At 48.8% G+C, this 13,673-nt stretch overlaps 1 protein-coding gene across 2 annotated transcripts in view; it reads right to left on the bottom strand.

The window, feature by feature from the left end:
• The window catches only part of CRAMP1 (cramped chromatin regulator 1), a 68,990-nt gene that overhangs the window by 48,708 nt on the left and 6,609 nt on the right, over nt 1–13,673 (bottom strand). For both annotated transcript variants that reach the window (XM_004438198.3, XM_087449367.1), the window contains exons 3-4: nt 6,614–6,807; nt 1,188–1,341 (exon numbers count right to left, since the gene is read on the bottom strand). In XM_004438198.3, the coding sequence (XP_004438255.1) occupies nt 1,188–1,341; nt 6,614–6,807 (348 nt within the window). The remainder of the gene's footprint in view (nt 1–1,187; nt 1,342–6,613; nt 6,808–13,673) is intronic.

Genomic DNA, 13,673 nt, shown 5'->3' with positions numbered 1-13,673 from the left:
AGGCCAAATCCAGCCACGGCCTCTTTCTGTAAATAAAGTTTTGTCGGAACACAGTAACACATACTCGTTTACGTATTGTCCACAATAAGCTAAGACAGCTGAAGGAAGTAGCTTCAAGAACGACTATAAACCCCCAAAGCTGAAAATATTTACCATCTGACCCTTTACAGAAAGAGACAGCTTGAATCATGCCCTCCGGGACTTCCTAAGGCTGGAGGAGGAGTCCCGGTCCTGGCGCCCTGACCCATGGGAGAGCCCGTGAGGAGAGTCGGGGGGTCAGCCCAGGTGAGGCTGACGTGTGCAGTGGCTGAGACACACTGACCCAGCCAGAGAACACCCGCGGGCAGGGCGGGAGGGAGTTGAGGGCCCACGTGGAGGGCTCACGGCAAAGGTTCAAAGGGGGAGTGACGTAACCGCAGTGGTCAGTTATCCCGGATCAGAATTGGTATTACTGGAAGAGAAGTGTCAGAAATAAGTGAAGTCAGTAGAAGCAAATGTCTGGAATGACCAGTCTAAGAGAGAAGCTATAGAAATGACAAGTGAGGTTGGAGGAGGAGGAGTTGAAGACTGAGCGGGAGGAATGACAGGAAGACAGATTCTCCCGACATGTGGAGACAGGAGGTGGCAACACCTGCCCTGAGGACCCCGATGTTGATCAGAAAGGGTGCTCCGAGCTGGAAGAGAGAAACATACCTGGCGATGACCCAGACACGGAATTAAAGATGGGACCACGAGAATCTGGATTCAAGTCCAGACGACAAGAGCCTCGGGAAAGCTAGCAATCCGCCCCCAGGCAGACGCACGCCAGGCCCTGCCCAACCCTCATCCCCACAAGCCCCCACTAGGAGAGAAGGGCAGGCACTGGAGGGGTCTGATTCTGGCCTGCCTGTGCCTGTGGCCCACCTCTCCTTGTCGACTGTGGTGCCCTCCCTCCCAGTGGGGAACACAGGCCCAGGGCAAGCCAGGCACCCAGATGCCACGGGCACTCAGAGCCATCGGAAACATGCACAACCTGACCCACAGCGTACCACCAGCCAAAGCACCACGAGGCAAGGAAATCCCGGGCCACGTGGCTGGGTGGGAACAATGCCAGAGAGCTGTCCTGTGGGCTTGCTGGAAACCATGCTTCTGACCAGAAGCCAATCCCGCCCAGGGCCCTCCCGGAAGCAGAGCCTCGGCAAACTCACCGTTGTCGAAGTCGATGTACTTAGTGATCTTGTGCCACGTGCGGTAGTAGAAGTGCCGGACCTGCTCTTTGTTCTTCACCATGCTCGCAGGCTTGCCTTTCTTCTTGTACTTCAGAGCAATGTTGTTCTGAATCGCTTCAAAGTCTTTCCCATGCTGGAAAACAAAGTCCACGGTAAAAGCACAGCCTTCTGTATGACGCAGACACTTCTCAAGAAAGGGGAAAGGGGGCGGCTGTGGTTAAGCAAGTGTCCTTTACAGCTCTTATTTGTGCCTGAACTTCAACCCTGCTTCCCTAGAGCCTCAGGTTTTAATTAGAATAACAGATAAAGTAACAACAGAAACTCAGGGATAGACGGCACGTGGAGATCCAAGAGGCAAGGACAACACAGAGCTTATCACTCAGACAAACGGCCTCATCTCTGGAGTTCTTTAGAGACCAGGAAATGAGACAGCTCCATGAAGACAATCAGAAGACAGAACATGAAGATGGAGGAGCTCAGGGTGTTGTATATCTGGCATCTCAAAATAAAACAATGCATCAACTATTTAGAAACACCCTCTTTGCTTCGATCATACAAAACATATTCTCTATTCAAACAGGGATGGCAAATGTGAACATCTAGTATGAGAGTCACACACAATGTGCTCCGAACATATCTGTGGGGCCATCCTTTCAACACCTCCATGCAAAAGCTGAGCACATCTCCAATTTTCAGAACAGAATTTATGTTCCATAAAACATAGCATCTCCGCTGTTTCAGGTACTGCCACGAGAACCAACTGTGATACTTCATCAAAACCAAGCCAGAAGTACTGGGAGGGGCCCAGCAGCAACGAGCACTCCAGCACCCAGATGGTCATCTCTAAATCCTGTTTTCCAGAAGGAACCAGGACTCCCAGGAGAAATGGCCGATGGCAGGTCTGGGGCAGGGAAAGTACCAGGTGAGTCTGGAATATCTTGGTGGTGCCAAAAAGTGAGAAAGTGCTTGAAGCACGACAGGAGCGTGTTGAAAGGACACAGGAGCCCACCCGAAGAGGCTACCAGTGGCCAAATCCAGAAACTTGGGCAACAAAATCGACAATGATGTGAATAGATGATGACCCACAAAATAGCATGCACATCCCTGGGTCCAAACAGATAGAAACACACCAGTGAGAGAGAAGGGAGAGCTTTTCCTTGCATGGGATTTCCAATTAATAAATGTAGAAATAATAGGACCAGAAGATCATCACCGGGCAAAGACTACAGTAACAGCTGTTTCAGTTAAGAAGCTGCAATGGTTGCCAAAATTAGTGGGAGAAAGAATGATGAGAAACAGGGTATTTACATAGTTTCAAAATAAAAACAATGACTGGACAGTGGTGAGCCCAGCTGATGCCACCTGAATGTAGCGATCATGGTTCACATCCCCAGGCCTGCGACAGACCGCACCATGCACTCTGGACTGGATGCAAGAAGGCCAGCACCCTGTGTGTGTCCTGTGGTATTCCCGACAAAAATGCCAACTGTACAATTAATCACGAGGAAACCTCAGATAAGCCCAAACTGAGGGGCATTCCATAAACTAACAGACCGGGCATCTTCAAAAGCATCAGGGTCATGAGAGACAGGCAAGAAAAGCTGAGACTGAGGACCTGTCCCAGATCAGAGGACTCAGGAGTTGTGACAACTAAATGCAACGTGGGATCCTGATCCAGAAAAGGACATCAGTGGGAATACTGACTAGATCTGAGCAAGGCCTGCAGATAGGTAAATGGTGTGGTCTCCACATTGAATCCCCTCCTCCTGCTGCTCATGCTGAGGCTGCGTGAACATCGGGGAAGCAGAATGAAGGGCATGTGCAATTCTCTGTACTCTTTTTGAAACTTTATCCAAGTCTAAAGTTATTTCAAAATTAAAAATTAAAAAATAAAAAACTTAGGGTCTGGCCTGGTGGCGTAGCGGTTAAGTTCGCACGCTCCACTTCAGCAAGCAGCCCAGGGTTCAACAGTTCGGATCCTGGGTGTGCACTGACGCATCGCTTGTCAAGCCATGCTGTGGTGGCGTCCCATATAAAGTAGAGGAAGATGGGCACAGATGTTAGCCCAGGGCCAATCTTCCTCAGCAAAAAGAGGAGGATTGGCAACAGATGTTAGCTCACAGCTAATGTTCCTGATTAAAAAAAAAAAAACCTGAAAGAATCAAAGCTCATTCATTGTTTAAAAAGGAAATCACGGCAGGTAAAACATAAAAAGGCAAAGCTATGTGGGACGTGCCTTCCTCCGGGGTCAAGCTCAGGGCCACAGACAGCCTCAAGACCTCCCACCACCATGGTGCAGGCAGGGAAGAAACCCAGAGAGGTGGACTGACGCCCCAGGCTGGGACTAGCACCTGGGTTTGTGACTCCTGATCCCACATTCTAAAACCACACTGCTTCTGAAGCCTTGTGGCATTTGTCACATGTGCTTTCTACAGTCCAGTTTGTTATGTGCCTGTTACATTTCCCTGATTAGGTGGTCAGCCCCTTAATGTGGACTTCTCTGCACTTCTAGCACGACTAGAGTGTTCTATATCTAGATAAGGCCTTCAGCAATTACCAACCTGGTAAAAAATAAGCACAGGATGCTGGCCATGTGGCTGTAAGTTAAGAATCAAGAATTGTACAGCAAAAGCAAATACAGACAGACGGACAGACATAAGAAGGAAAAATGAAAAGCCGGTGATAGGCTTTGTGAAGAACCGCCGCTGAAATGGAATAAGAGGATGTCAAGGACAACGTTGGTCCAGGCGTTCATCCCACTGACCTTCTCACCTGCCCCCCATCATGGGGGCCATGCCCCAGACCCCTGGCCAAAGGAGGAGTCGGGGATGGGCCCGGCCAAGATGAGTCCCATCCAGAACTGTCCTAAGTGATGGGTAAGGGAGGACACTTTTGCCTCTGGGGAGTGCCTGAAGCAGGAGAGAATAAGCACAGACATGTCACCCCCACGCACGGGGGTGACAGACAGAGGCCCAATGACATCATCGGACCCCTGCATCCAGGGGGCTAGAGTGAGCCCCTCCCTCTCCCTCCCAGTCATGAGAGCTGCTCAATCCCCTGGCCCCTTTCTGCTGCTCTGAGTTGGGTCTGTCACTTAAAGCATAGCTAAGTCAGACTTATGTGCATCAAAAAGGCAGAGACAACCTGGATAAACATTGCAGAAGCAACACTCTGCAGAGCAGAGGTCTGTGCTGAGCCCCCACCCCCACAAGGCAAGATGCTCATAGTCATATATACCCCAGCTGATCAGCCACACGTCAGGACCTCACCAGAGTCCACCGAGGTATGGTCAGACACGCAAAATGACCGACATACAGCATGCGCTCACGATCGCTCGCTCTCTCGCACACGCGCACACACACACGCTAACACACTATTTGGGATACGTAGTATCTATAGCAGAAAGCAATAAGTAATCAGAATAGCCAATTATTATTATTTACCAAGGATTTCAGAAAGCCTCCAGACACCTCCCTGGTAGACAAATTAACACGAGAAGGCTAACCCAACAAGAAGGGATGAACTATTCACCTGGAGAGAGGTGGGTAGGTCATTCATGGGGGATTCTTTGCCACGACTTTTAATCAACAACCACAGCTTCCATCCACTTTCCGCAGACAGGGAGCCAGATCCCCTGCAGAGCCCACTTTCTCCCTAAGACAGAAGGGCCACACCAAAGCAGTAACTGTTTCAGGTACAAATCAGCAATGGTTGCTGATTCTAAAAACATTCCAGGAATCCTAAGTCTTCTGTCCCTAACAAACAGCTTAAAGAAGGCACAATTGGGGGATATAATCTATACAAAAACAGCCTCCATACTTTACTCTCAAAATGTCAAAGGGACCAAAAAGAACACACTTGAATGTGTTTAAATGACTTGCACCTACTGGAACAAGCCTCGTGTGTACGCTTCATTCTCTCCTTGGACAACTGAGTCAAACGGCACTGAAACACAGGTTTCCTCCAATCAGGACGGCAGAAGTAAACCATCGGCCCCGGAAAGGGAGAGGGCCAGCCACAGGAATATTCTGAAATCAGCACGGAGTTCTAGTTCCTGCCTACATTTACATGTCTTCTTTTCTGATCTATGAACACTGCATGGTTTCAATTCAAAGCCTCCTTCCTTTATGAGTCTTGTTTCACAGGCTCAGCAAAACTTTTTTATCACTCCAATTACTTCACTGTTAAAGGAATAAGGCTCGTTGACTGAGTAACCTAGATACTATATCCCAAAGAAGTAGTCTAAAATATAGAATGTGCACAAAGATGTTCACTGTAGCATTATTTATAACAGAATCTAGAAGGAACCACACCAATCAACAACATAAGAGTGGCTAAGTACAACAAGGATTGGCCAGAGAGTAAACATTTAGATGCTGTGGGCCACTCACTATCTGCTGAATCGCTCAACTCTGCCACTGTAGTCACAATCCGGCAGGACAACATATGAGTGAACAGGCAGGGCTGTGTTCCAATGAAACTTTGTTTATATGTTTATAAAAACAGGCAGCAAGCACACAGGCCACAGTTTGTCTGCACCTGAAGCAGAATATTTATAGGCATTAACCAAATACTGAGCAAAAGAACTATGAAACACCATGAAAACCCATTTAACACTAATAAAAAAATGTATGTTCACTATAATCACAAAGATTTGAAAAAACGAAACACAGAAGTGAAAATGGCTGGCAGGGAGTGTGGCCATTTCTTTGGGCGTGGGATCAGGGGGCAGCTCCTCTCTATTTTTAGGACTTCTTTAGCTCAGCCGAGACGGCTCTCAGGGTTGAGCTGGCTGCTCTGACTGAAATGGCAAGTGTCCCCCTGGCCCTCCCCCTCAAGGAGCATCCCTCCAGAATGGGCCCACTCAACTGCAAGGTGAAGACCCAGAGAGAAGGGCGGCACTCTTCAGTCAAGAATATGTTTGACACCACATGATTTCACTCATAAGTGGAAGACAAACCAAGAGACAGAGAGAACTGTTTGGTGGTTACCAGGGGCAAGGGGGGAAGGGATGCATTTATATGGTGACTGACAAACAATGATGTACAACAAAAATTTCACAATACAGAAAAAATTAAAAAAAAAAAAAAATGAATATATTTGAGAGACAGTGGGTAGAATCCCAGAAAAGATAAGAAGCACACAAAGACGCTTCCTAACAGCCATCTCACTAGTAACAGCTTTTCAAGTCACCATGAGGTGATAAAGAGCCAAAGTCAGAGGGTGAGGCCTGGGCCTTGGGGACCCACACCTGCCGCAGCCACGTGAGGGGCTCCCCACTGGAGCTGCTAGTCCAAAAGACCTAGCAAGTGTGGTAAGAAAGGCAAAGGGAAACTGAGAGAGAGACACAACATGGGAGGAGGCTAGGATTGTGAGCGCCTTTTCTGGCTCTGGAACTCACTCACCTCGTACAGCCCCTCGAAGAAAGTGTTCTTGTCCTCCGTGCTCCACGACTCCCACTGCCGCCGGACCTTTTTGCCTTCTTCCTTCTCACCACCCGAAGACCCTAAGTTCCGGGAGGAGGAGCGAGAGCCCCCTGCAGGGGCGGTGGGGGCAACCCCAGACCCATTTCCAGATGACGATCCGCCCCCGTCGGCTCCTTGGAGAGAAAGAATTATACAGTGATCTGTTCCAGAAAGCTGGAGAGGCTCGGGAAGCCCCACCGCCCCGAGGTCCCCCTCCACACCCTTAAACCACTGGCGCTCTAGCAGTACAGCACCCGGGACCTCCCGTGTGCCCAGTGGGGCTGTCCAGTAATGACATCACCCTGCCCTGACCTCATGACTCTTTCAAGTGTTTTTACAGGGAGAAAAAGGAGAAAGAGCGTTTACGGGGAGGCACTGCCAGAGCACAGTGAAAACGTCCACAGCTCTTCTCCCATCTGTGAACAGAAACCGCACATCATATTTCAAAGCATCTCTCTTTTCTAAATGAGGTTTTGGCTGAAATAATCCTATCTTTTCAAATAAATTGAAACCCAAACTCAAAAAAACATTTAAATGTGTGTGAAACACTATCTTCTTTTAGATATAATCAACACTTCAGAATATGAATCATTTGATGCCTAAGAACCTTTAAAAAGTCTTAAAACTCCTTTTTCTTGATCAATTTCCACTAGGAAAACCTGACCACCTCACAAATGCTCCTAAAGCATCAGTTCCTGAACTCATGACCAGGCCCTGAAAACCCCAGTGAAGGGAAGCACAACAAAGTACAACAGGGCCAAGGGCCAAGCGGTGGATGGAGTCTCCGAGGAGAACGGAGGCCATAAACAAGAGGTAAAGGTCACAGATAAAAATGTTTATGACCTAACCCAATCCTCCACCCATCTAGCTCCTTCCTCTCAGAGGGAACGGAACTCCCGGCGTGTCCCTGCCGTAACCAGTATTCTCTTCATGGAACCCCAGGACCATCAAGTGGTGAGAAATCCTCAAACTCTGAACAATGAGGGTAAAAATGAGATCATAAAAATAAAAGTACTTTAAAGAGAAAAAGCCAAACAAATGCAGATTACTGTTAAGACATTTTCCTAATGAGACAATCATTGAGATCCACTTTCTGGTTAACCTGGCGGGGGCCTCCCTGGGCAGCAACGTGCAGCCTGGGGCTCGGGGACACGTTTCCCTCACTCCCTCAATGAGGGTCTGCCTCCAAAGGGTGGATGAAAGATGAGGAGTTTCACAGAAAATCATAAGGAATAAAAGAAATGAAAAATTAAGAGTCCGTCAATCCACAATCGCTTGCCAAAACTATCCCTGGGGAAAACACAAGACGTCAGTGCAGGGGCTGCTTAGGAGACAGGGGGAGGCAGAGTCACTCTCCTGTTACACCTTGCTGTACCTTTCAAAGTGTGTACCATGGAACTGTGCTATTACGCCAAAAGAAGGAGTATCTGAAAACAGTTAATCCCATCAGTCAGCTATCAGAAAGCAGAATGTGGCTTCACACACGCAGAAGAAATTACTCAGCTACCTGGAAGGGGTGTGACTCTCATGTGGAAAGGTGTATCAGGTTAGTGACAGGTTAACTTCATAAGGAAACGTGATCAGGTACCAGAAATTGCTGTTTGTCAGCAATTGTACTGTCCAATTCGACAGCCACTAACCACATGAGGCATTTAAATTTAAATACTGATTAATTTAAATAAAACAAAAAACTCAATTCCTCAGTCACACCAGCCACATTTCTAGTAGTCAATGTCTACATGTGGCTAGTGGCTACTGTGCTGGACAGCACAGAACATTTCTGTCATCACAGAAGCTGTATGTGAATGTTCAATATTCACCGTCCTAAATACATGGTCACAGAATAAGACCTAATCAAGCCCCAAGTAGTTCACGTCTCAGCCTACTTTCCAGCTGCTCCCTTCCCATCTCGTGGGCACAACAGAAATGTAACTCAGGTATCTCTGTGCTACAGAGTGGACTAAGGATGTACTCAACACACGATCTGACTTGGTCCATACTTCACCAAACAAAACCCAAAACATGACCTCATTAATGAACCTAGCACTTCCCAAGATGTTTTCAACAGGTGTGGTAACTTTACAGCACATTTCCAGGGATAACTGGTTTCATTCCATTTCTAGTAAGTCAGAGGTGCTTTTGTTGCGAACTAAAGACCAGGTTATATGGGGCCGGCCCCGTGGCTTGGTGGTTAAGTGAGCGCGCTCCACTGCTGGCGACCCGGGTTCGGATCCCGGGCTCGCACCGACGCGCTGCTTCTCCGGCCATGCTGAGGCCGCGTCCCACATACAGCAACTAGAAGGATGTGCAGCTATGACATACAACTATCTACTGGGGCTTTGGGGGAAAAAATAAATAAATAAAATCTTTAAAAAAAAAAAAAGACCAGGTTATGAATGCCATTTACAACAGCATTCTTAGATACAGGAAGTCCTGGTTGATCTGGAGCCGTAATTCCTCGTGCATGGTAACTTGAGGAAGGGCTGTCTGTTCACCTTGGCACCACCCACAACAAAGGATTTCAGAGCCATTTGCAACTTTTGACAAGACACTCAGTAAACTCTTCTCCCAAATGGCAACTTGCTAACCAGCCCTACAACCACAGCTCAGGTTTCCCTTTGCCAGCCCATGCTGGTATGAGATGGACTTGAAAGTAACAGACATACATTTCTGTTAAGCCAGATGTCTTGCTAGCTTTCATGAGATTTCACTGGATCACAGCGCTGGAGACCCAAGACGAAGAGAATGAACAGTAGGAAAACAGATGGAAGCGTTTCTGAGCTAGAAGGGACCTCAGGGGTGAGCGCAGGAGAAACCAAACCAGTGGATGCGAAAGAAGGTACAACAGTAAAAGTGGCTCTGCCAAGCGCACAAGGCAGCAAACTACAGCTCAGAGCTGCACGCCACTCTCCCCCCGCCAGAGGTCAGCTGCAGAGATGCTCAACTTCCCTTCTGATGTTTTAAAAATGATACATCCTCAGTAGAGAAAAATACAGCAATATAAACATTCAAAAAAGAAAGCGAATCACTCCCAAGTAACCATTTCTAACATTTGGTGCCCATGATTTCAGACCTTAAATGCTTTTAAAGAATAAAGTAGAACCACACAACTTCAGAGTGGAAAGAGAACATGGCATACGATCATCCCCAAACTCAGCTGAGAAAATGGCTTCATAGCTTTACCTCAGGTTTACTCAAGGACTCCAGCTCAAGCAGGAAAGAACAGGAAGCAGGACCAGAGACACTGTGGTACACTGGGCGAGACACTGTGGTACACTGGGCGAGGCTACCCTCAGCACAGAAAAATTCAGATGAAAACAGTGATGAGCAAAGAGAGAAGAGAAGCAAGTGAGGAGCACAGAAGTAGAAAGGAAGGAGGTGGAAAGAGAAGACAATTTTGAACAACACCAGGTGGGAGTGGGTGCAAGAAGCCCAGCAAAAGCAGAGGGCCGAAGTTGACGTTCCATCTGCGACTGTATTTCTGAGGCCACAAAGAGGGTTAGCCAGAGTTTGCGTGATAAGAAGTCGGTATCCAAGAAACCCGAAGGGAAATGACGTACAAGAATAGGGTCCCAACAGTGAGCTCTCTGAAAGGAAGAGCAGTGTCTTACTTTTCCGGGCCCAAGCCTGGCACCAGGCCTTACACACAGCAGATGCTCAATGGGAGCTCGGGAACCAAGGGAGCACAGAGAAGGGGCCTCCGCTGTGCTTGCTCTGCCCCTGCCCACCCCAGGCCCCTGGGACTCGGTGCCTCTAAAACGGAACCCACCCTTCCCCCCAACCCACTTCAGAGCCACAATCCTCCAGCTGCCCCATGCCACCTGGCTTCTCCCCATTCCCATTTCTGCTGCCATTTGCCTAGGCCAGCCTGGTACCACCTCCAAGTAACATACCCTTAACAGCCTCCTTTCTGGTCTCCTAAACCACCAACACCGGCCACAGCCCACTCTCCAGAGCCTGCATTTGAGGGACACAGCTGTGTAGCTTCGATCTGCCTTCCCCAGCTGCCTGCCTGTCTGTCCACTCCACGTCCAGACAAGCCACACTGTCTGCCTCCTCTACACGCTCCCCTCCCATCACACACGCCCCTCACAGCACTTGAAGAGCAGGGAATTCTGCCCGTCCTTCAGCTGGGGAAGCTGAAGCATGGGGGTAGCAGCTTGCCCACCACACCACACAGGTGATTGTGTCCAAGGGCCCAGAAGTAGGGGAACATGGATTTCTACAGCAACTTTAAAGCACGTTCCAACACTTTGCTCCTCTTTGTCCTCACAGTGCGTAGACGAGGAAACTGAGGCTCTAAAAGCACCAAAGCCCCAAGGTCCCAGGCAGCAGGAAGCAAGCCAGAGCCCAAGCCTCTCATTCCAAACCTGGGCGTTCTCCTCTCACGCATACCACACCGTGGGGGCTACTGCCCGTGTCACAGCTGCTTCTGTACTTTTATTATGCAGAGAACTACAAGAATCAAAGGGTTTTAGGGCGGAGGAAACTTGTCTTCGACATCCCTCCCTCAGTATGTGACAAATAAGGAAATCAAGAGGTTCAATGGCTTGCTCGAAGCCACCCGGCTCGTAAGTAGTGGGAGTCAGGGCTCTGGAGGATGTCCACCTCTAAAAACAAAACCCTGTGACTTAATTTAGGTAAGACAGAGAAGAGGTAATGATAATCTGTCATATCACGTAACATCTCACTGTCCTGGAGTCTCCTTTGGAGTTTTTTCCAAGGCTTAGGAACATTAAAATCTCAAGAGTGACAGAAGACCAACGAAACGCCAGGTGTTCAGTAATGCCCCAGGACAAGACGACACGCGAGCCGCACCTGCACTGTGTCCCTTCTCAGCCAGAGGGACGTTTCAGGTTTGGCTAAATGCAAGTGTGTCTCCAGGCATGCCTGCCACCAACCCCACAGAGGAACGCTTCCTCATCACCTGTGTCTATAGCATGAGAGGGCAGGGACCTTTCAGAGGCTGAGGATGGCACACACTGCTCCGTTCCAACATGTCCACGTCAGGTCACCATATGCCATGGCTGAGACAGGAGGCAAAACACCAAGGTCTCCCATAGGGCACTTCTGTGCCTCTCGTCACACATGCCATCCTCATCAGACGCTGGAATGACCAGGTTTGCTTTCAGAGCCCAGACATGATTGAGGGGACACCCTCTCTACCTAGGCCACACAGAGGGGAAGACATCAAGAAGCCAATCCCCAATAAATGTCACTTTAACAGATGAATCTGAACGCTTCTCCCCACCCCTGTCGTCAGTCACTGCTGCCCTATTTGTCTTCTCAATTCTTCACCGCAGGGTTCAAGGAGGATCCCTCCCACTGGCTCATCCTTCAGTTGGTCTCTGAAGAGCCCATCCAGACACTCCAGCCAGCTGTGAGAGCCCCTGTCCAGGGTCCCTGGCCTCCATGATGTCCTCTTCTATGATCCGAAGATGACCTGGAACCTTGTGGTCCTGGGACACGACCCGGTCATCTCTGCATCCTGGGCGTCACCCACAGCATCTCCAGTGCCTGGTAACATGCAAGGCTCAGCATCATCAACACTCTGACCAGCACTGGCCTCTCTCGAAGACTCTCCCTGCTCCTTCCACAAATGTTTGAGAAAAACACAACTAAAACCTCATTGTTTCCTTTAAAACGTGTGTCTTCTTCATCGAATAATGTGAAGATTTTCTAATAGTTTTCTGTGGGTAATTCTTGACATCCCATCCTAACCACAAACACCTGGGCATGTCTCCTGGTTTTTGGCATGTCTCACACTGTTCTTCAATGATAAGAACACTGCAGTTACTTAATGTGATAAAATGCTTCTATGCACCACCATCTATGACAAACTAAATTTTACATTTGTGACTCTGCTTTCTGAAAGCATTCCTCTGTTATCTTTATATCTTCATATAATCCAAAACAAGACACAATGTACTACATGGAATGAAAATCCTAAAGGATACTTGGTTGGAAAGAGACAAGCCCAGAAAGACAGACACCACAGAAACGACATTAGTTTTGACATTAAAAGTCAATGAGGGGGCCGGCCCCGTGGCTTAGCGGTTAAGTGCGCGCGCTCCGCTGCTGGCGGCCCGGGTTCGGATCCTGGGCGTGCACCGACACACCGCTTGTCCGGCCATGCTGAGGCCGCGTCCCACATACAGCAACTAGAAGGATGTGCAGCTATGACATACAACTATCTAGTGGGGCTTTGGGGGGAAAAATAAATAAATAAAAATCTTAAAAAAAAAAAAAGTCAATGAGGTAATTTGAAAATTAGCTCAGCCTTCACACCGATATTCAAATGTTACTTTACCTACCCATCTATACTATCCATCCAAAGGCAATTTGTACAACTCAGAACATAATAAGTTACTAAGGACCTGTGGTTTACAGACATTTTCCTCTCTGTGCTGCACAGCTCCTTTGTGACCCATCTCTGAAGTGGCCTGGGCCACAGGTCTCCTGGCCTACCATGCACAGGGGTCTGCGTCACGCGACAGGACCACGCTCGGTTATTGTGTCTTCCGCCACGCGCAGGATCACATGGGGTGTGTTGCTGTGTGCTGGACAGAGTCAGGGGAACATCCTGCCTCGCTCCGCCTCTTCTCCCAACAAAGCCCAAGGGCTTCTGGCAAAGCTTGGCGTCCCGCCCAGGCTACGGTGGGCTCCACATAGTCGTCACTGCACCAGACTTCATTAAATATCATTTGCTGAAATCAGACCATGCAAAAGAACCACAGCGCCCAGCCTCAGTGGTCTTGTGATCATCTAGTATGTCCCCCTCCCCTGAGAGTATGAAGGGTAGGGACTTCATAATATGCATGGCCGTACTCAACGAGCCACCCGGAGCCTGGCCCAAGTGCCTGCAGAGCAGACGAGAGGTGGAGCCACCCCAGGCACCACACAGTTACATGTCCGGATGGAGTGCGCACTTCGGACACTCCCTGCCCGGGTGCTCTCCAAGAGGCAAGGGCTAAGCAGAGCCCATCAGATACAGAATGAT

The sequence above is a fragment of the Ceratotherium simum genome, chromosome 26, assembly GCF_057802395.1.
Source record: "Ceratotherium simum simum isolate JZ-2026a chromosome 26, ASM5780239v1, whole genome shotgun sequence".
Taxonomy (NCBI): Eukaryota; Metazoa; Chordata; class Mammalia; order Perissodactyla; family Rhinocerotidae; genus Ceratotherium; species Ceratotherium simum.
Note: the sequence above shows the minus strand (reverse complement) of the source record. Positions and strands in the feature narration are given on the sequence as shown.